The 22,731-nt window shown below is 42.1% G+C and overlaps 2 protein-coding genes across 5 annotated transcripts in view; one reads left to right on the top strand and one right to left on the bottom strand.

The window, feature by feature from the left end:
* The first annotated feature begins 3,399 nt into the window (after positions 1-3,399).
* FAM118A (family with sequence similarity 118 member A) lies at positions 3,400-22,584 on the top strand. Of its 4 annotated transcripts, XM_084206281.1 has the most exons (9): positions 3,400-3,941; positions 6,768-6,823; positions 8,054-8,306; positions 9,695-9,916; positions 10,532-10,660; positions 11,412-11,697; positions 13,857-13,889; positions 15,287-15,429; positions 22,297-22,584. In XM_084206281.1, the coding sequence occupies exons 1-8, from the start codon at positions 3,882-3,884 to the stop codon at positions 15,382-15,384; spliced, it is 1,137 nt and encodes a 378-aa protein (XP_084062407.1). In that variant the 5' UTR covers positions 3,400-3,881; the 3' UTR covers positions 15,385-15,429; positions 22,297-22,584. The 4 variants fall into 4 exon arrangements, with proteins under 4 accessions (XP_084062407.1, XP_084062406.1, XP_084062409.1 ...); XM_084206280.1 differs by lacking the exon at positions 22,297-22,584 and having other exon boundaries at positions 15,287-15,474; XM_084206283.1 differs by lacking the exons at positions 3,400-3,941; positions 22,297-22,584 and adding an exon at positions 4,403-5,323 and having other exon boundaries at positions 15,287-15,474.
* The window catches only part of SMC1B (structural maintenance of chromosomes 1B), a gene marked incomplete at both ends in the record, with an annotated part of 28,323 nt that continues 23,560 nt past the window's right edge, over positions 17,969-22,731 (bottom strand). The window contains 4 exons of the mRNA XM_084205473.1: positions 17,969-18,079; positions 18,320-18,430; positions 20,990-21,059; positions 21,457-21,608. Coding sequence (XP_084061599.1) covers positions 17,969-18,079; positions 18,320-18,430; positions 20,990-21,059; positions 21,457-21,608 — 444 coding nt within the window. The remainder of the gene's footprint in view (positions 18,080-18,319; positions 18,431-20,989; positions 21,060-21,456; positions 21,609-22,731) is intronic.

Raw genomic sequence — 22,731 nt, 5'->3', positions numbered from 1 at the left:
CCACCCTAACAATGTTTTTCAGGTTATACATTAAAACTAACTCCCCATTTTAGCTTGCATGACTGAGAGAAATAGGTAAAATACCATTGTGAATGTCAAATGGCATTATCTCACCATGTCACCATTCAATTTTTATATCCCACTTTCCATGTAAAACTGATATAAAACCAAGGTACCAGAATAGATACAAAACCAAGGTACCAGAATAGCCATCTATATATATATATTTTCAAATGTGTGGGCAGTGTTTCAGTTTGGTATTTTAATTACCAACACGACCTGTAAAACTGATAATAATGGAAAAATTCTATTTTGAAACCTGCGATATCAGAATTAAATATTTTTTCAGGTGGCTGCAAGCATGTATAAAAAATTCTTGTTATTTCACATCACCAAGATTCTTTCATGTAAATGTCAGCAAAAAATAAAAACTTTAGTACTTGTATGTGCTTGACCATCATATTAATAAAACTTAATTTCCTTCTATAAAATTCCACTTACAAAAGCAGAAGACTGTGTCTTCTCCAACACAATTATTGCAAAAAAATTCCAGTATTCATTAAAGAGAGTGTTGGATATCATCCAAGCCCATGGGATACAGAGCAAACTATAAGAGCTAGTTATATATGCTTCTTTTAAAATAGTAAAAGGATGACAGCAGAATAGAGCCTTCCACTGTGGAAGGACATGCTCAGTATCTCCACCATAATACACATGGTTTAGATTTTCTTTGTGCAAGAAATGCCTGAAGGATCTAAGAGAATGGGAAGTGTAGATGTGTAAAATCAATGTTCCACCATGAATGCTTCTCTCCCAACCATTCAATTTCCACAAATAATACTATAAAACCCATCAAACATCAGATTGGTTTAAAAACCTTCTGCAGTTCTTTGATGCTCTATATAACGAATTTGCAGAATATCAGTGCAGTTATTCATGCTTGTGTTTTCAGGCTACTTGGAATGCAAAATAAATCTATCCTCCAGCTGCACCTCATGTGAAAAAAGAAAAAATTATAAGGAAGATAAGAAACTTTGCTTTGATGATTTCTCATTAGAAGTTTTGCTTACTAAATGGTCACATCTCATCATCCTCCTGGTCTTGTTGGTGGTGTGGGATGCAGAATGCTGACTCAGGTGCATGTGCCCCAGATTCCCATGGCACTCCTTACTGCCTTTTTGCTTCCATTTCATTCCTGCTTTGCTTCCATCCCAGAGCTCCCAGTGTTACTCAGCACCTCTCTCGCAGTGTGACAGAAATGTTGAAGCATGATGAAGCACAAGAATTCCCAGCACAGCAAGTCTTTAGGTGCACTAGGCTGAGCAAGGCAGAGCCAGCCCCACACCTCATCCTCGCTGCTCTGGTGCCCTCTGCTGAAGTATCCACCTGCTTGGCTTCCGAGTCACTGGGCAGGGACAGGAGCCTCTGCCAAGTGCCACATGCTGCCACCTCTTTATCTTGATATATTTCCATTTCTGCCCTATCTCCACAGAAAAGCAGAGTATGACTCTTTACTTCCTGTCCTTCCTGCAGTGGTACTTAGGCTTTATTATTTTTGAAATTTGTTCTTTTCCTTCCTAACATTTCTGCATCACATTTCACAGCAGCCTTATATTGAGCTTCAGAAGATTACATGTGAGTTGACATGATAACAACTGTAAGAACTATATTTTATAAGAATTCCTCTGTGTGTGTGCATATAAAAGCATTAATCACTTAAATTCACAATGTCATTTTTGTACCTTTCTGGAAGATTTTCTCATGTGCTGAAAGAATGGGGGAAAACAAGAGACAGGTAAGGCAATACACTCAGCACAGCTTTTCTACAATAAGTCAGGACTTTTGTTTGGCTGTACATAAACAGCCTTACTTGGCAGGGATTCCTAAATTGTAAAGGTTGTAAAAACAATTTCTCAGGTTCACATGACAAGTCAGATGAGGAACTGTCTGGTCTCCTGTGCCAACCACCAGACCTTGTGCATCCTCCACACTCATTGCAAGTTACAGTGATTACATTAGGACTAAACTGCCATCTGAGTAATTTTTCCAATGGAATTTACCAGGTAAAGCACTCTTACTACACGTAGAAGGTGGGATTGTCTTATGTCTCTGCAGTCACAGCAATTTCTTCAGTAAAAGATGATTTCTTGGAGTTATCCTTGCTTCATATGACCCATAAGGACACCAAGTCTGATACTGGCTTGGTTTGAGAATGCCTGATGAAAGATTTCTCCTGTGCATCTTCCAACAAACAGAACCCTCAATTCCCACAGGAAATTCAAGGATCAACCTTGCCTAACACATGAAACAAGTCCTAACTGCAGAAAACAAGTTTAGGTGTTTTTATATTAGTCTGGATTTCAAGCAGCAGCTGCTTGTTTAGAAATCAATCCCAGCAGTTTCTAAAGTGTCTCATTCAGGTAATTGTAGAGGGACACGTTTGACACTTCATCCCTCTGTGGCTTTTCAGAATAGACCTGTAAACAAAAGTCAATTTTATAATATATACATACATATATATCTATACACACACACATATATATATATATTGCTGCAGCTTACATTGGTAAACATTTCACAAAAGATTATTTTCAGTGACAACTTATCAAATTTGTTTAGGTGGGCTGAGATTATTTTTCAGAGATCATAGTTGTATGGTGACTTCCAATAGTCTTTTACCAGATTCTACATATCATGTTCTCTTTGATAGGCATATTTTCACACACATAACCCTCCAGCTGTTTAACAAGAATTTCCTCTTCTACTTTAAATTTTCTTTTCAGCATAATATTTTCAGTTTGTTCTCTCTCTCATTACTGTACTGGTAAAAATTGTTACACACCATTCCAGCAGTTCAATTTCAGCAGAAAACACTGAAATATGTGAATTGCAAATGTACATTACAATTTGTTCCCGTTGTGTATGTTCTTCTAGTTGTGATAAATTTTCATGAAGAGTCACATCATTAATCCTAAAATTTAGAGATTTCTTTTAAAATTATATTTCAATTACTAATTTTACTTTTTAACTTGCTTAAGAAGAACACAAGTTCTGCAAAAAAGATGTTATCTTTTATTGTTAATTTTTTTAAGCTTGCTTGAAGGCTTTAATAATCTGACATGCCACATGATGCTGCCTACCCTTCTTTGATTCCAGCAAGTGAAGGATGCAGTATTTACAGAAAAACAGAAAGAAAAATCCCTAAAAGGAATCAGTAAGTTGAGTGAAAATTAGTAACTACTGCTGGAATTAGCTCTTATTACCAGGCAGAAAGAGCTAGTGTTTGTGGCTTGGCTGGTTAATTTCTTTAAATCTTATTTTTCTACATAAGCTACTGACATAATTGCCAAATAAACAAAAGTAAAAGGATCAGAACATCCTGTGAGCACAGATGGAGCTTACAATGTGTATACATTTTCAAGATATTAAATTAATCTAATTTTAGCAAGAGCGTCATCAATCTCTTAGAGATGAATAGGTATTTTTGCGTGCTCATTGAGGCACATGGGAGGCTGTGGTATGAGTACAAGTTTTGGTCTGTTAACAAACCTCAGCTACACTGAGAAGCAAACTCAGAAGAAAAAAAAAAAAAAGAAAAAAAAAGAAAAAAAAAAAAAGAGAGTGAGAGAGAGGAGGGTTAGAAGGGAGGAGGCGCTGTGTGTGGGTGCGGTGCCGTGACTCGCTGAGGGGAGCCGGCGGAGTGCCGCCCCGGGCTGCCCTGCCCTGCTCTCCCGGCAGGTTACCGTGCCCAGGTGGCCTGTGCCGCTGCTGTCCCCGCTGTCCCAGGTGGCCTGGGCTGTCCCTGCTGTCCCCAGTGGCCTGTGCCACTGCTGTCCCTGCTGGCCTGTGCCACTGCTGTCCCTTTCTCAGCACCGCGCCTCATGCACGATGCCCCGGCCACCCCCGCCAGCCCCGCCGCGCCGTCACTAGAGCCGCCCAAGGTAACGCTGCCTTTTTTGTTTGTTTTTTTTCTTCATTTTCCTCACCCTAACGTTTTTTATCTCTAACGCCTCTACCGCCGGTACGTTTTCAGAGCACTAGCTGCTTAATGTGTGGGTTAGCCAGGTCGCTTTCTGCTGTAATGAGGGCTGGCTGCTGTGTTTCACACCGGCCCGCAGCTGGGCGCTCTCGCCTCTCAGGGGCTTTCAGTGAGGGGAGCCGCTCCCATGGCCATTCCCGGACCGGGACCTAGCGGACAGACCTGCTCACCTCCCCACTGCCCACCGTCCTGGGGGTTTGAGGGGAACGGCCGCGATTTGGGAGCAGATTCTGATCGCAATCTGCGTTTCGGAGCTGCCCGGAACCTCGGCGCCGGGGCGGCTGTTTCCCGGGCGGCGGGAGGCTCGGCTCCGGAGCGCGTCCGGGGCGCTCCCGGAAACAGGCGGGGAATTGGGAGCGGCAGAGCGGCTGTGCCGGCCTGGCAGCAGGCAGGGAATTGGGAGCGGCTGTCCCGGCCCGGCTCCTGCAGCAGACAGGGAATTGGGACCAGTAGGAGCAGCTGGCCCGGCCCGGCAGCAGGCAGGGAATTGGGAGCGGCTGTCCCGGCCCGGCTCCTGAACCCAGCAGCCCCCAGGGAATTGGGAGCGGCTGTCCCGGCCCGGCTCCTGAACCCAGCGGCCCCCACGCAATTGGGAGCGGCTGTCCCGGCCCGGCTGCTGTTCCCAGCAGCCCTCAGGGAATTGGGAGCGGCTGTCCCGGCCCTGCTCCTGAAGCCAGCAGTCCCCAGGGAATTGGGAGTGTCTGTCCTGTCCTGTCCCGGCCCGGCCCTGCTCCTGCTCCCGGCGTGGTTCGTGGTTCTCCTCAGCGGGAACTGGCAGGCTCGGGACCGGGCATTCCTTTTGCCGCGGCTGCCTTTGCGTTGAACGTTTTAGGCTGTTTTCAGATATAAACGTGTCTGGATACCCTCGCTTCGTCGAGTCAGCCCGGTGGCCTGGAGTTTCAGCCGGTGAACAGAGCTCTTATTGATAAGCCCGGAGTGTGTTGGGCGGGAAAGATGCGAGATTAGCAGTGGTGCCGATGTCCCCTCGTCGTGTTGGGAGTAAGGAGCCAGTTCCCATCCCGGCTGCCAGGCATCCCTGGATCACAGTGGGCTCCCAGTCCCAGCCTGCCCTGGGGAAGCCTGGTTGGAAAGCGGCTGTGCACACCTGCGGTCAGTCCCGGAGGATGTCCCGGAGCGGCTGGCAGTGCTGGGAGCACGGGGAGATGTGACCTCCATCCCCCATCGCAGCCATTCCTCGGTGCGATCATTGCTCCCGCTGCCTTGCACGGCTGCGCCTTCCAGGGATAACTCTGGGAGCTGAAAGGAAAGAGCGAGGTCTGAAATGTTGGTATTGACAGCAGCCCGTGGTGAGATGTTTTTATTAAATGTGGGGGTTATAATAAAATTATAATAATATTAATAAAGCTTTCCTGAATGCCATTATAAAATAAGAACTATCTTTTCCACAGAAGTAAGGTGCGCTTCCTTCCTGTCTTGTTTTTGCATTGTGCGTTTTTTGTTTTGCACCTTGTTTTTGCATTTTGCCTTTTGCACTCAGAATGTCCCCATGTATGAAGGGGACATGTTTAGGGGTGATTATTGTGACACTGGGGTGGTGGCCTTGGTGATCCAGAAGGTTTCTGCCAGCCTTGATGGTCCTGTGTGATTTTGAAGTGCTTTGCCCTAGGACAGATTATTGTCCTGATTTTTGGATGCGCTAATGACAACTGTGGGGCACCTCCACAGGGTACTGTTGGTCAGGGAATGGAGTACAGAGAAAATAAATATTACAACAAGAAATTTTTCCACCTTAAAAGACACCCTGGGTGCCTTTGCTGAAGACATCTCTGGGGGTTTTTTTGTGTTTGTTTGTTTTGTTTGGTTTTTGGAGGGGGATTGTTTGGGCTTGTTTTTTAGGTTGGATTGGAGTTGGTTGGTTGGGTTTTTTGTGTGGTTTAATTTTTTTTTTTTGGGGGGGGGTGGGTCTTGAGGTGGTTTGCTTTTCTTTTTTGTTTGTTTGAGGTTTTTTGGTTTTTTGGTTTGGGTTTTTTTTGTTAGTCAGATAATCTCCAAACTTGCAGCTTCTTGCTTCCAAATTAGCTTCCAGCACATGAATGAGAGAGCTGGCAACTATATTAGGAGCCCTAGGCTCTGGCACAATAAACCCATGTAGTGAAATTTGGGGGTTTCTAGGTAATGATCCCATAGCCAGTTCTCCTGCCAAGACAGAGTCTTTCTTGTACTTCAGACATAAGACAGATTATACAGAAATAAGTTGTTTTTTTTTTCTCAGCAAGTATTTTAAATAAAATCTCTCCTACTCTGCAGTCTGGTCATGTAGCCAGGTGCCTCTCAGAGGGCTTTTTGTAAGCAGGCTGTCATGTGGAAGTCTGATTTCCACAAACTGGATTGAATATTATGAAAAAAATTAAATCAAGAAACTCATTAATTGACTTGAAATGACTTGAAGTTTTAGTGGGTGTGATAAATTTTATCCTGAATTTAGACACAAGTATTTTTTAGCTGCATGAATAGCCACATCTCTGTTCTATCAGTCCTATGGCATTTGGAAGCTTAACTGGAGTGTGCTGGGTTTGCACACTTGTCCTTTGGCAGATTTGTTTCCATCAGTGCCTGGCTTCACTGGGATGTGACACATGGAGCCTTGGTAGTAAAACACTTGGTAGGAATAAAGAGGAAAAAAATCAACAGTAATACATCTTATTTTGGTTTTGTCTTTTTCTAAGGTGGAAGCATTAAGAATTATTTTGCTTTTTGTTTTATTCAGGGCTCAGAGATGGATTCACCAGAAGGGGCCTCCGTTAGAAGTGAACAGAAATACAGGTAACTTGTATTAGAGTTGATACAAAACTGTCTCTTAATGAAAATCTGAAACCACAGTGGGATTAAACTTCTGAATATTGAATACATGACCAACATCATGCCAGAAACCTTGAAATTATCCCAGGAACTAGTTTCTTCACTGACCAAATACTTCATGCTCACTCAAGTTGTTTATGAGGAGCAAACAATGAGAGGAAAAAAACTGGGCTAAATGTAGCAGGAAGGCATGGGGCCATCAAACATATTTTATTTGTAGGCACTAGCTGGCAACCATACCTACATGTTTATTGTTTTGCCTGAGGCCGTTTCAAGTTGAACATTATAGTTTGACCTACATAGTTTCAGATGATTGTGAAATAAGATGTGTTAATCATCTTTATTACCACTTTACCAGGAACTGAAAATCTGTAAAGGCAGTTTGGAAAGTCAGGGGAGTTCTGAGTTTCTGTACTACTGAAATCCTTGTGCACAGTGGTTTTGCTGTATGATTTATATGCATTTTCACTTATTTGCTGAGTAATTATGAAAGACAGATTTTCCTCACATTCCTCTGTGCTGGTTTATGCAGAGACTGTGGATGTAACACCAACACTCCTCTGAGAGGGATCTGTGGGTAGTAATGTCAAAACAGTGAGTTGGATGAACCCTTGATCTGAACCAGCACGACTGCTATGTTCACATATCCTACAGTGATGAAAAATGAGAATAAAATTTTCCACTTTTTCCCAGAAAAAACCAAAAGTTTGTTTTCTTGGAATAGTGTGGCTTGTCCCTTTGAAATAGTTCTACTCCCTTTGTATCACATATGTATTAGTTCAGTCACTGGGCAATCTTTTTCCTACTTTTTTTCAAAATTTCATTGGAAATGCTGTTTGGCTTGCCCAGTGGCCTGGAAATTGGCAATTGTCAATTTGGATCTCAGAGACAGTGGTGATTTGAAGTTGTTGCCTTTTTTTGGCTGGCGTTAACCGTGCATATTTATTTATCTGAAATGGCAAAAAGGCATCAAGGCTATTTGTTGGTTTTGGAGAGGCCATGAGGCTCTGTGGCTGGAATAGAGGAGAATGTGTAGGAATGGAGAGCTGTTGTGTAGGAATGGAGAACTGTGTTCCTGCTGGTTTGTTGGTGTTTTGCAGAAAATTTAATGGCTCAGGTGAGTCAGTCCCTGAGCTCTTCAGGCAAGCCAGGAAATGCACTGTGAGCAATGAACTTTTGTTTTCTGTGTTTAAGAAAATTCTTAAAAAGCCTCATAAGAAAGCAGCCTCGGGACCTTCTGCTGGTGATTGGGACGGGGGTGAGTGCTGCAGTAGCCCCAGGAATCCCAGCTCTGTGCTCCTGGAGGAGCTGCATTGAGGCTGTCCTTGGAGCAGCTGAGCAGCTGGAGGTGCTGCACCCGGGGGATGTTGCTGAATTCCGTAAGAAAGTGATCAAAGAGAGAGACCTGCTTGTGGTTGCACATGATCTCATCAGGAAGATGTCACCAGTGAGTATGTTTATAACCTCTGTTAATTTCTAAGCCTACTATGTGCTTTTGTTCTGTTATAAGGGAACATTTCTTCCAAAAGTTGATATTTTTTTTTTTTTAATTTTATGGTCAAAATGGAAATTTTGTGAGTAATCATACTATTGTAAATGCAGGGCCACCGAGGAAGGAAGGAAGGAAGGAATGATGAGGACTCCTTCTTATTAGAAGGCTAATTTATTACTTTAATATATTGTATTAAAGAATACAATAGCTAAAAGCTAATAATGAAAACTCGTGACTCTTTCCAGAGTCCCGACACAGCCTGGCCCTAATTGGCCCTAATGAGTCAAAAGAGCTCACACCAGAGTCCAATGAAACAATCACCTGTGGGTAAACAATCTCCAAACACATTCCACATGAGCACAACACAGGAGAAGCAAATGAGATAAGAATTGTTTTTCTTTTCTCTGAGGCCTCTCTCACTGCCTTTCAGTAGAAAAACCCTGGGTGAAGGAATCATGTTTAGGCAATGTGAATGCCACAGTCATACAGCACATTGTACATTTTGGGGAGACTAGAAAATCCCTGAGTTTTAGTATAAGTTAGCATTCATCAGAATTAATGCAAGCAAGAGTCCTGACTATTAAATATTTACTGTAATGTTTTTGAGCTTGAAAGAGGAATTTCTAGATGTGTGGCTATAACTATAAAGAACCTGTAAGAACAGGTAGGCCTTGAGCCTGCTGATGGCCTTTGGGCCACACATTGTGAATCACCAGTGCAGATCACACTTCCCTGAGGACAGCCCATGCGTGCCCAGTCTCACTCATCCATCTGAGTTTCCAGAGGTTTTCAAATGGTGTTAAGACCTTTGCCAAGTCTTCCTTCTAGTTTAAATAAGCTGGCTGACAGACATAGTGCTAAGTGTAGATTGGGGTGAGCCTCTCAACTGCTCCAGTGTGACAGTAAGTCTGCATGTGTTCATAGCGGATTTAATCATTAATAAAGTTTTCTCAGCCAGGAATGAAAACACAGAAACTGCTTTTCCCCCCCATCCTTCTTTATACTGTATCCCAGGGATATCTAGGATATACTGAATAGCTGAATACTGATAAAACACTTGTGTGTCTGACCCCAGGGTAAGCTAATTTTAGTGTTGTTCTATTGTACTTGTATTACAAGCTGTATTGAGAAATCCAGACAGTTGTTTGGAGCTACACTAAGCAGAGGCAAGAGCACTGGAACAAACTGAGATTTGTTTTGGATGGTTTTGGTTGGTGTACTGTCCAAGCCCTCTTTTACAGGAATGCTGTGGCATGAAGTGGCCAGCTGGTGTGGGTTCCTGTGGGAGGCAGCTGTGACAGAGCACGTGGGCCTGATGCAGTGTTCCTCTCCTCTTTCCTCAGCGCACCGGGGACACGAAGCCCAACTTCTTCCAGGATTGCCTAATGGAGGTGTTTGATAATTTAGAGCAACACATTCAGAACCCTGTGGTTCTGCAGTCCATCCTGAGGCTCATGGAGAGAGGCACAATGGTTCTGACTACAAACTATGATAATCTGCTTGAAATATTTGGTCAGCAACAGGGTAAACCTATGGAATCTTTAGACCTTAAAGATAAGGATAAGGTACGATGAGAGCAGTAAAATTATTAGACTTAATTTATGACTAGTCAGCACATAAGCTGCACTAAAAGATGTTTTCCTGTTTAAAGAGTCAAGACTAAAAGTTGTTAATTGTTAAAGCATGTCTATAAATTACAGCAGATGCCCAGACATTTCTTTTATGAATCTCTTTATTCTGAATGATCTGGTAACAGTTACCAAGGAGAATTTCAGTGACATGTTTGTCAGCCAGTTCTCTGCCATTTAACTGGAAAAACCCACAAATTATTTAACTTGTGTAAAGTCATTGTTAAAATTTCAAATGGAATTTCACCTGGCTGGTAGTTAATTTGCTGTTCATACCTTTCTGTCAGTGCTGCTGGAACTTGCTTCTTGATTGACTGGCTGTTTAACCCAAAAAGCCAGAGACAGCTGCAGTAGCAGCCATCACCTCTTTGTTACAATTTAAAGTGAGCTGTGTAATTAGTAATTACAATTTCTTCTTGTAGGAAAGTGCAAAAGGAATTGTTTTTGCTTTAAGTGGTTTCTAAGTCAGTTCAGCTGTATAGTTTTGCAGATTCATGGTGAGTTTGGTGTATTATAACAAAAGGATGTGTCTTGTTGCATGATGTGCTTTAGGTTCTTCAGTGGGCAAGGGGCCATGTAAAATATGGAGTTCTTCATATTCACGGCTTATATACAGATCCCTGTGGAATGGTGCTTGATCCCTCGGGATATAAAGATGTTACTCAAGATCCTGAAGTCATGGTTTGTATGATCTTTAAAATTTTGACTGTTTTGCCCAAAAGTTTTCTTGTAATCACTGCAGACAAGATATCTAAGGCTCTGTGGGATCATATAAATTAAATACTTGGGGACCAGAGGAACTATTCTGAATTATTCAGCAAGATGGCTCTGTTGCAAGGGCAGTCTGTGCCCTTGGCTGTGTAAATCACAACCACACCCCTCAGCTGGATGTCACAGTTTGTGTTTACCTCTGGAAAGAACAGGAGCCTCAAAATACTGGACACCAGGACAAGGATTCATCATCATATGATTGCTAGGTTTCTTAGGGGTTTAAACTGGTACAAGGATCCTGGACTTAATGTTGTGTTAGCTGTCATAGGAAGTCAAACATCTGGTCAGGAATATTCATTTTTCATATTTAGAGGTTGATTTACAATATTCTGCAACTCCAGTTCTTTCAATTTAAATTCCCTTGCTGGCAACACTTACATGCCTATTTAAATTCCATGGAATGGCTTGGGCTGGAAGGGACCTTAAAGATCATTGTGTTCTAACTCCTATATTTGTATTATAATTTTGCCCGGTTTTATGTGTAGGAACAATGGTTTTGAAATGTCAGTTTGGCCTGGTCCTAAAACATTTGCTTTTGTCAGGTCACTAGAGAGGTTCTGCTCTGCTAGTCCTTTTGTGGCTGATGTATTTTAAAAGTTCTGACCTTGGCTTTTGTCTGCTGAAGTAAATGTGGCTCTTGTTTCTTTCTGTTCCTTCACAGGAGGTTCTTCAGAACTTGTACCGAACCAAGTCTTTTTTGTTTTTGGGCTGTGGAGAGACTCTGCGTGACCAGATATTCCAAGCTCTTTTTCTTTACACAGTAAAGAACAAAGTGGATCTAGAACATTACATGTTGGTGCTTAAAGAAAATGAAGACCACTTTTTTAAGCTCCAGGCAGATATGCTGCTGCATGGAATAAAAGTGGTGTCCTATGGGGACTGCTTCCAGCAATTCCCAGAGTATGTCCAGGATCTGACTGCTCAAATCTGCAAACAGAGAAGTCCAGGTAATGTTTGTAATTGTCTTCAACAGCACAATCTGGAGCAGGTACTGGGCAGTTTGCCCTGCCTGAACAGTGTAGCTGATCCAAGACCCTGACCTCATGTGCAGCTTTGTCACTTGTGAGGGACGTGCAGAGTTGGAGCATGTGGCCAAACTGTAACTAGATTTTTTTTTAAATATATGGATTTTGGAGGTCTGTGGATTCTTGCAAATTTAATCTTGAATTCTGGATTTGTCTCTTTGTTAGTATTTGGTAAAGACGTTTACTTAACATATATTTATGATGTGAACTACTTCAGCTTATTGAGTATTACGTTGTCAGAAATCTGACTTGTCAGGAAAAGAGATTAAGAGAATTGAAGGGATTAGCTGGTGGGATAAGCTGGTTGAGCCACAATATCTGACTGAGCATAGAATGGGAAATTAAATCACTACATCCAGTAAGTGTGTGGTTTAGTACACTCAGGGTTGTGAAGAGAATGAAGAGAAACAACTGTGTGTCTAAGGAAAGATATTTCTTTAATGTTTTCCAAACAAAGACAGTTCAGTTTTGGTTTATCCAGAGAACAGAGGAAAAGAACTAAATGACCATGGGAAGAATCACTATTTGACAGCTCTTCTATTTATCATTTCAGTGAAACTGTTTTGTCTAAAATTATTCCCAGGTGGTGCATAGGAGGAACCTTTCCCTGAAAAGTGCGTGTCCAAATCAATATCCTGGTTTTTGTGACTTGATGAATATTCCAATTAGACTGTATTATGTTTTTCTTTCCATGAAGGCTAGAAAAAAATATTTATCACACCACTGAGATTTAAGGAAGTTTGTCTGCAGCCTGATTTGCATCAGACTTGTAAGAAGAGGGACCTTACTCAGATTTAAAAACTTTGTGATCTCATTTACAAATCAAGATCCCAAACAAAATCATTTTCAGATGTGCAGAACTGCTCTGTACATCACCAAACTATCAGGGTTTGATTTTTTGTGCCTATTTCAAACTCTCTTCTAAAATGTAGCAGGGGGAGTTTGTTAAAAGGGTTATATTAAAGAAATGGGAAGTGCAAAACCAAGATAAGCCTGTTACAGACTGGGGACTACAGGAAAAGGAACACAGCAAACCACAAGCAGTCCAGGAATCCTGGAATGCCTTGAGGACCACTTCCTAGGAGAGGTGAAAGAGAGCCCAACAGAGGAGAGGCTCAGCTGGACCTGAGGTCAGGGTTGGTAGTAACCTGGACTGGAGTAATCATGTCCTGGTGGAATTCTCAATCTGCTAAACCATGAATGAAGTTGCTTAGCCATAAGATTTTAAAAACTCTGTCAACTGGGGAAGTTCCCACTGAGTGTAAAAGAGGAAACATAACCCCTACTTTTAAAAAAGGAAAAAAAGGAAAACTTGGGGGATGTGGGAAAAAAAATGGGCTGGATGGTCAAACACAGGGCTGTGGGCAGTGGTTTTATGTGTGGATGGAAACTGATGGAAGCTGTGTCCTCCAGGAGTCTGTGTTAGGACCAGGACCATGTAACAGCTTTGATGGGGATGTAGACAGTGAGCTTGAGTGTCCTCAGCAGCCACCAGCAAGCTGAGGGCTGTGGCTGTAGGGAAGGGGCCACATCCAGAGAGACCTGGACAGGCTGGAGAGGTAGGGCTGTGCAATCATCATGTTTAGCAAGGCCGAGGTCCTGCAGCTGGGTCAGGGCAATGGCAAGCACAAATCCAGGCTGGGGATGAGCAGATGGAGCCTTCCAGTGCCTAAAGGGGCTCCCAGAGAGCTGGAGAGGGACTTTGTACAAGATCACATGGGAATAGGACAAGGGTGAATGGCTTCAGACTGAAAGGGCATAGATTTAGATTAGATATGAAGAGGACATGTTTTTGTGATCAGAATGATGGGACCCTGGCACGGGTTGCCCAGAGCAGCTGTGGCTGCTCCATCCCTGGAAGTGTTCAAGGCCAGGCTGGATGGGGCTTGGAGCAACCTGGGATAGTGGAAGGTGTCCCAGCCCCTGGAAGGAGGGTGGAACTGGATGAGCTTTAATATCCCTTCCAACCCAGACCACTCTGGGATTCTAAATACAACCTTGCTGGTTTGGGATGGTGCATGAAAGTATAAAAACTTCCTGGATGCTCATGTGTGTTGCTGTTGTCTCTTACACTCCTCTAGATGCTGACCGGGTGGACAGCACAACGCTGTTGGGTAAGTAACATTTTTATTTTCACAGAAAGTTCCATAATCCTACCAACACAAGAAAAATACCCCTCTTATTTCCAAAGTAATTAAGTAATAACTGTGCAGAGCTCTGATTTAGCTCTGGAAGTTTGCTGAACGCTCTTTTTTACTCTCTGGCTTTCTTTTTGCCTAGCAGCAGGTAACTGATGGCCTTTTCAGGTCTATCAAATGACACTACCTCAGAGTACTCTGGTGAATGCTAATAACTTTTTATATACATTTTCTAGAGCTTTTACATGCTAACATCAATGTGATTTTTTGGCTTAGATTTCCAAATACAGGTTTCTGTTCCAAAAGCCTTCCTTAGGTCAGGAAGAGTAAATCTCAAGGGTGTGGTAGTGAAGTTGATTTTATAGCTGAGCTGTTCAGGTTGCTTTGTGATATTTCTGTGAATAACCCAAACAATAATACATTCCAATTGATGGAGAAGATACAGTGAAACAATTTAAAAAGTATCCACTCCTGAGAGCTCTGTGCTGCTGCAGCCAACATCAAAATTGTATAGAAGTATCATTGGGTACTGCATGTAAGAGCCTTGGGCAGTGCAGGAGGTGAAAACCCAGCTCTTTCCAAATCAAAAAGCACACAAGCTCCAAGACACTTGTGTGCAGGTGTAAGGCCAGAGATTAGTTTTGTAATTCCAGTGGGATTTTAAATTTACTTTTCTCTCAACTAAGTTCATCAATCCCAACTTAATGAAGTACAATTAGGAAGAACAGAAACCAAAAACTTGAGTATAATTTATTCCAGTCCCTCTTAACATCGCTTTTAACAGTCTTCTTTTACTAACTTGTTAGCACCATCTTTAGGTAGTTTTAGCACCTATTTACTTTTAGTTCAGAATACCGACCAAGTAAAAAACCCAAGAGTATTATTGCATGTATTGCCCCACAACCTTCTGCTTTTTGAAGGAATTTCTATTCCATTCACATTACTCTCCAGTTATGCTGTTTATGTACTTCCAGCAGCAGCTTACACCAAGGATTTTGCTGCAGACTTCAGGGATGGTTCAAGTTAGGACCACTGGGGTAATCTATATCAACCCTTCAGCTCAAGCTGGGGCCACTGAATAAGGGATCCAGACTCAAGTGTGAACTTCACTTCAAATTAGCTTTGGCAAAAGGCAGCTGAACCCTGAGCTGAGTCCCTGTTGTTTGTGTCAGTACTAAAGATCAGTTTTGGGGGAGAGCTTGAGCCCAGACATTTAGCAGGGTTAATGTTACATGTAATTCAGAATCCAAATATGAGAACCTCAGGGGACTGGGAGTGCGTTTATCTTGCTAGCTGGTGCTTAGAATAAAAAGTACACCAAGCACATGGATATGGCAATATTAATGTGTTTTCTTTCCCCTCTCTCACCCCAGGAACATCATGTGTAGACTGTGCTAAAAGGAAGTTAGGAGAAAGTGGAACTGATTCTCCTAAGAGGAGCAAGCAGTCAGATACGCCCACTCTTGAATGAAAAAAACCCCAGACACCAAAGGCCCACCCCAGAAGCTTTTTAACAGTAGGTATTTTACATTTGCTGCATGGAAAGTTTTGAGCTGGTATTTTCATAACTTTAAGTGGAATAAAATTGTACATACTAGCTTTCTCTTTTTCAAAAGCCATACATGTGTCATGTGTAAAGCTTGAGAGTCAAAACGAGTCACTCCCCTGGCACTGTCAGACCAATCAGGCAGGACCTGCAGGGTTAGACAGAAGCAGATGCACCTTCTCTTTGCATCTGTGTGAAGCCACTTGGACCAAACTCTTCCCCAGGTGAAGCCACCCAACATCTGAATCTGTCAAAAGTGCCATTGAAATAGGGGGGTTTCAGTTCTCCCATCAGCTGAACTGCAGGTGGGTTTCTGGATTCTTCAGGGGTCTTGCAGGCTTCAGTCTCTGATCCCCAACTCCTGAGGAACAGTGCTGTTCCACATTTATGGAACCACAGCATGGTACCCCATCTGCTTTCCACTTTTGGCATGAGGATTTGTTTCTTCCTTTGGTAAGACACAAGATCACCTGGGGAGGAAAGGCTGGAACAGTGCTGCATCTGCAGAGACAAGATTGCAGGGCTAGCACTCCCTGACCTGTGGAAATGTTGTAACTATTGCTACATCACAGGCTGTGCTGCCTGCTGCCTTGGACAGCAGGTAATTCCAAGTGTTTAAGTTTGCCTTTGGTTGAACTGCTCCAAGGGTGAAGCTGAGGCCCAGCAGTACCTGGTATTGCTCCCAGCTGCAGACAGAATTCTCACTGCAGCTGCCAGCACTGGTAAGCAGGTGGAGTTTTCCAGTCAGCTGGCTCTCACCTCAGTGGCTGCAGGAGGGCATGTCCAGGGCTGTTCTTTGTGCTCATGGTGTAGCATCACAGGAGTACTTGGCAGGGCTGAAGGATTGCTCCTGTCAGGTGTCCCTCTGGCTGTTTCCTAAGGATTTCTGTTACATCTTCTGAGAGCAAGTCACATTGTACTGGGATTTTACAGAAGGGCAAGGGTTGGGTCTGGCAGCCTTTACTCTCTTGTCACACAACCACCTCCTGCAGCTGCTGGGAAGTGCTGCTTTGGAAAGTGACTAGTCAGGCTCTTGTGGATCCTGATGATCAGCTATGAACGCTTCACAGCTTCACTCCTTGTTTTCAAGCCAAGCAAAATCTATCACTTGCACTAAGGTATTTATGACCCTCATTACTATCACTATTTAAACCCTAAAGTCATGCAAATCCTTAGCACAAGGAGTTGATTTGATTTGGGTCCATAATAGGAAATCCCATCCCTCCCCCCTTGGTAAGGATCAGCTTAGACCCAGCACTGGTGATTCTTCCCTTGTAGATACTGCTGAGCTGTAGCTTGTCCAGCAGCCTCCTCTCCTGAGGGCTATCTATTGTATCCTCAAAACCAGAAGAGTGAGGGGTTGTTTTATCTCCTAATACATCTTTTACCAGATTCAGAAATAAGGTACTGATGCTGACTCATGCCTCAGAATAAATTATTTTATTCAGTGAAGTGTAGCAACAACACAAGTCTTTGATGAACATCTGTATCCTGTGAAACATGTTACACTCCTGCTCAGACAATCTTCCTCCCTGAGGCAGGATCCTCACAGGCCCAGCACAAGCCCAGGGCTCACAGCACATGACAAGATAGGCATGTGTAAGCAACCCACAGGACAAAAGGAACCTGCTCTGAACACAAGAGAAAATTATTAACAGCCACAAACCAAGGGAAGCTCTTCAGCACACACAGAGATGGAACACAAACCAGATAAAGTGATTCCAGCTTGCAGTTTTCTTTACCCAACTTCATTAACTTTAGATGAAAACTACACTAACTTCCATCTGCTTAAATGAAAAACAGCCAGCAAAGTAATTTTGGTGTACTGGGACAGCTACATAATAACATTAAATTTTTATATATTCATATATATATATTTAATTTGCCTCTATAGCATGACTCATTCTTTCCACTTCTGTACAAGGTGGAATAGCTCAGAGGTGAAATTTTTCAAGGTTACATCACAGATCTAGAGCTGCATCCCAAGTTTTTGTACAGTTAACTAATACTTGTGTAAGGTTGCAGTGGAGAACTAAAGTCTGATTGCCACAGAAGTCACCCAAGAACACACTCCAGCACCTTACTGTTTTAGAAAAGAGGAAATAATCCTGTTCTGAAGGCAAATAGAGGCAGCTACAACACAAAAGGTCCTGACTGGAGCAGTGAGCACCTGAACAGCGTGCTGGAGCTATGGACTTCTCCTAAGAAAAACAAGAGGCTTGTTCTTTGGGATGCTCTACTTATGGAACTGAACCTGCAGCCCTTCGTACAGCCAAAGTATTTGGAATGAAAGCTTTGGGTACCAGTGTGCACACCACAGAAATAGCCTCGGGCTCTCACTCCTTAACAAAACTGCATCAAGGAGTAGCAGCTGATTCCCTTGATATTCTGCAAAACTGCTTCACTTGAAAAGTAAACATTTCCCTGTCAGCCCCATTCAAACTCAGGTTTGTAGCAGTCAGCTGTGACCCCAGTTCCTGTTGTCACCTGGCCCTGATACATCCACACACTATTGGAAGAAAGAACCATAGCTGGGCTTTTCTGCTGTGTCCTGCTCTTCCTCCTCTGGGTACTCGGTAAGATCCAGGGTCAGGACTTGGCTGAACATAACATCATTGTGCTGAGAAGAGGGAGGATCAGAGCATGTAACACACTTCTGGTACTTGAAATGAGCATTTCATAACTATGAGATGCAATCATGAGCTGGAGTTCCCCAGAGGATGTTCCCCAAAGCTGGTTCCTGCACAGCAGGACACACCCAGCCACCAAATGTGTGCCTGGTTCACTGCAGCAACACCTCAGGTGTGACCCAGCACTTCCACAACCCCACGTGCATTATTTACCCATAATTAATTGTTACCTCAGGACACACTCCAATCAATGCATCTGCCTTGCAATAAAACTCTTCCTTCAGGGAAATGACTATCATTTGGAACTGTTCATGTGCCTGTTCTCTAATGAAACTTGAGACCTTTGGAAAGAAACCAAGTACTTCAGTTAGTTCTGGCAACCTGAAATAGTTGATGTGATTAGGGAATGGTGAGGGAAGAACTGAACTGTGCTAGCTGCAGCATTCCACCATGATTGCTAAAATGAGAAATGAAGCAGCTTTAAAAGCCAGATATTTTGCATGGTTTTAAGACAACTCCTCAGGTGTGCTGCTTTTTGAAAACATCTAAGAAAATAATGGTTCATTCCAGTGAATAAAGCTATAAAAATACACCAGTGCAAATGAAAAACAATTTTACTTTCTATAACTAGAAAGGAAGGTGGAAATCCCTAATTTTTTTTTTTTTAATGTGAAAAGTTTGCTACTGGCTGTATAATAATCTTAAATTAGTTCACTGCAGATAGCAGCAAGTTTCTCAATGATAATGCAACTTAAAGGTACAAAGTTTAAGTTATTAACTGGTGAGATTACAATTTACCCCCAAAAAATCAAATGCTGCATAAAGGAAAACCAGTACCTTTTAATGAGCCCTCTGCCTGCACATGTCTATCTACATGACATGGAGATTAATTTTTTACTGGAAGAACTGTTAGTAAGTTATGGGAAGAACTCTTGTTAGTAAGTTAAAAACTTCACAGTGATTTCAGAGTATAGTTCTAATTAGTGAGAGATCTGCTTTAATAAATCATCAGTCTGGAAGAATGGAAAGAAACAGAATAATTTCTTAGGATAAAAAATAGATCCCAGTGAGCACTAGCAACATTCTTTCACAGATCAGTTTTGCTTACTTGCAGTATTTCATTTTAGCTATGCTTGAATTGAGTAATCCAGGTGCATACAGGCAGGATTACCTCTTTCTTTTCAGTGTTTTGACAAGAATGGTGCTCAGCACATCCTTAGGTGTAAAAGGGACCTCTCTTCTGCCCGGCAGAATGAGCCTCCTCAGAGAGGCAAAGTGCAGCAAAGAGCCTAGTGCACTCATTATCAGCTCTGGTAATGCATCATAGGTGCCTATATGGAAAGCTGGCAGCATCCCAGAAATCCTCACCTTCATGCAGTGTGTACAGGATTGGGGCATGTCTGACTGCAACAGGAACTTATTTGGATTAATCAAGTCATCCAGGTAACAGGCAGTAAGGGTCCATGCCCAGCTCCAGACAGAGCCAGAAACACCAGCCAGCCACCCCAGACAGCTGCAGAGATGGGCAGTGCTCATCACCTGACACACCAGAGCTTCCACAAAAAGCAGAAAAGTGAAGTTCAGGAGGAACAGCAGAGGAACACCTGGAGTCAGCATGCACTGCTCCAAGTCACCAGCCTTGAGACATCTGAGCCCAGAAAGAATAACACCCAGAAAACACAATACTCATATTCAACCAGAATACATCATCTGAGAGGGGCCCAGGTGAGACTCATAAGCAGAGCAGTATCTGATTGAAACTCAGCTCATGGAGGTGCTGTGTGATGTATAATCTTGTTTTTAATCATGTCACTGAGAACCAAACCCTAAAACTTCCTTAGGGATCTTCATTATAGCCCCTCTACATCTCATCTGATGCTGCTGAAACACACTGCACAAAGCTAAAACAACCTCAGGGCCTGGGTACCTCTTATGGACTTGCATCCCAAGGATTTAGGGAATTTAGGTTCAGGAACCTCTCACAGTGAGTCAGTAACCTCCAAGAACGAATTTATTCTATCTGGCAGGCACAAGTGGTAGAGTCTTCCAGCTATCTATTCCAGAGGTACCCTCCAAGCAAACTCTGGGGTACTTGGCACATCACAGTTAATGCCATCAGGGGAAAAACCAAAATATTTGGTGTTTAAACAACTGCTTTTGTTTGTTAGGCTCTACCAAGACTGACATTAGCAGTAATGCTAGTAGAAATACTGTTCTGAAAAAGAATGCTTCCACAGAAGAAAATCCAGGCATATGTGGAAAGCTTTAGGATTCTTCCCTACAAAAAAATCCCCCTCCCAAGGGGCTGCCATCCACAGCTGCAATCTCTGCTGTTTGTGCTCCAGCCTCAGTTCTTGCTACATTGAACAATTACTGCCAGAAAGAGAAGGAGAAATTAAGAGGGAAGGAAGGTGTTTTAATCAAGAAAAGTCATGTGACTAAAATGAGTGGAGCAACAGCTTAATTGGTGCTAATGCAAAAATAGTTACTAAGCCAATTCCATGAAACACTCCAGGGACAGAATGGCTTGGTTTCCACATGCAGACACACTCCTTGCTACTTCTTGGAGCTGAGGAAGCTCCAAGGCCTTACCAATTCCAAGCAGCACAATTCCCAGGTGCCCTCCAGGTCAGCTTGTGCCACATGGGGTTACACAACATACCTGCACACCTTCACACTCCTCATCTCTCACCTTCACAATTGAGAAACCAATCAAACACACCTGGATTACAGAATTAAAAATTTTCCCATATCTCACAGACTCATTATTTCAGCCCTAAATCCAATCTAATTTGAAACAGATTCAGACAGGCTCAACAATCTCTGTATCCCAACACCCTGCAATGGAAGCCACCCTTTTGCAGAAGGTACCAGATATTGTTAGTAAAAGAGCAACTTACTTTATCAATGTTTGTGTTGTCCAGTGCAGCATCTATCTCATCCAAAATAAAAAAAGGAGCTGGACGAAAGCTGTAGAAGACAAGAAAGTATTTAGCATTGAGATACCAAAATGTTAATCTACATTCTAATTACTTACTTAATCCATAAATAAAGTTGATAGTATTTTGCAATATTATTCCTATATTTATTGTAATTAAATAATTAGGTATCATTTAACATTTATCATTAAATAGACAAGAAATTAATTAGCAGTTAATATTTTTAATTAACATGAAATTCTACATTGAATATATAAAGTCATGACAAAGAATAAGGACTTCAGCAATGCTTGAACACTGCATTAGCAGAATTTTTAACATGTGTATAAGCATAACACTGTCTCTTTTTATCACCTTCTTGCCCAGATACTTGGAGAATACCCTAACCCTTTTTTTCCCCCTGGATAATCTCAGAACAGTTCTCTTACCTGTGTACAGCAAACACAAGAGCCAGGGCTGCCACTGTTTTTTCCCCTCCTGACAAACTGTCCATGGGCATAAAGCGCTTGCCCGGAGCCACGCAGTGAAAGCCAATGCCTTCCAGATAGGGCTCCTCAGGATTTTCTGGACTAAGGAAGGCCTAGAAACAAATGCATTTAATTGTTAATAGTGAGATTTATCCAGTTATTTAGATGGGTATTTTTTAGGTTTAAATACTGCCTGAGCTAGTGAGGAAACCAGCAAGTTTGCTTCCCTTTTAGGGAAGCTGTTCATCCATTCTGAGAGCAGTACTATCCAGTTCCCGGAGAAAATGTCAACAAACCAGGAACCAAGAGTAGCAAAACCAGTATGGAAATGGTGCCACTTATTTGTTATTTCCAGACTTTCAACTACTGAAAAAACTTGATTTTATCACCTTTCATGTAATTGCTTTGATTTTTAAAATGATTAAAATGTTAGACTTCAAAAGCAGATTTTTTTTTTTTTGGCCTGGAATATGTTTGCAAAATTGCCCTTTTTTTTGGTGAAAGGTTAGCTTTAGCTTTTCAGAACCTAGTTTTGAGCTGGACAAAGACTGCTTGTATTAAACTCTTTTTCTGTACTTTGTATCTTGGTTCCCAGGGACAAAATTTAAAAGCATTATTTTAAAGGAACCACCATTTTTCCTAACCACTAAAGGTATGAAAGGTAAGATTTTTGCTAGATGGTTTATTTTTCTCATTAACAGAAGAGACAATAAAATAATACAGGCACTTCCCCTGCATGTAACTGGAGACAGGCAAGAGAAATTTCCTTACTTAACCCTCATTTCAAATGTCTCCTCTCAGATGACAGACATCATGGAAGAAAAGCAAACCAACACACAACATGCTGAAGAAAACGACAAAATCTTAAGAGTTCAATCCTTTAAACATTGGAATGTTTAAAAGAATGGAATTTGACATAACCAAAGCATTTGGGAGTTCCCTCTTGACTTTTGGTATTAACACAGGAACAGTAACAATTATAATTGTGAGACAATTTTTCTATGCGTTTCTTAAAAGCTGCAAACGTAATATGTCTGTTTATGTTTTCTAAATATTTAAATAGGGTAGAAGGTGCTTTAAGACCTTGTACAAAACCTGGCACTGATTTATGGTTTTCAGTTGTCTGTACTAATGATTATTATTAGTGTAACTTGATGTGTAAACCAATGTTATTTTAACTCAAGTACTCAATTACATTTCACACTTGTGTTCTGATAATTTACAAGTCTGCTAAAA

The sequence above is a fragment of the Fringilla coelebs genome (genome assembly GCF_963513975.1).
Source record: "Fringilla coelebs genome assembly, chromosome: 5".
NCBI classification, from domain to species: Eukaryota; Metazoa; Chordata; class Aves; order Passeriformes; family Fringillidae; genus Fringilla; species Fringilla coelebs.
This window is presented reverse-complemented; position numbering and strand designations above follow the sequence as displayed.

What these genes read in the sequence shown, in the direction of transcription:
- FAM118A (XM_084206281.1), top strand. Translation starts at nt 3,882, where the DNA reads ATGCACGATGCCCCGGCCACCCCCGCCAGCCCCGCCGCGCCGTCACTA. An exon ending in CGTCACTAGAGCCGCCCAAG is followed by an intron (nt 3,942 to 6,767) that starts GTAACGCTGCCT and finishes TGTTTTATTCAG; the next exon opens with GGCTCAGAGATGGATTCACC. An exon ending in CTCAAGATCCTGAAGTCATG is followed by an intron (nt 10,661 to 11,411) that starts GTTTGTATGATC and finishes GTTCCTTCACAG; the next exon opens with GAGGTTCTTCAGAACTTGTA.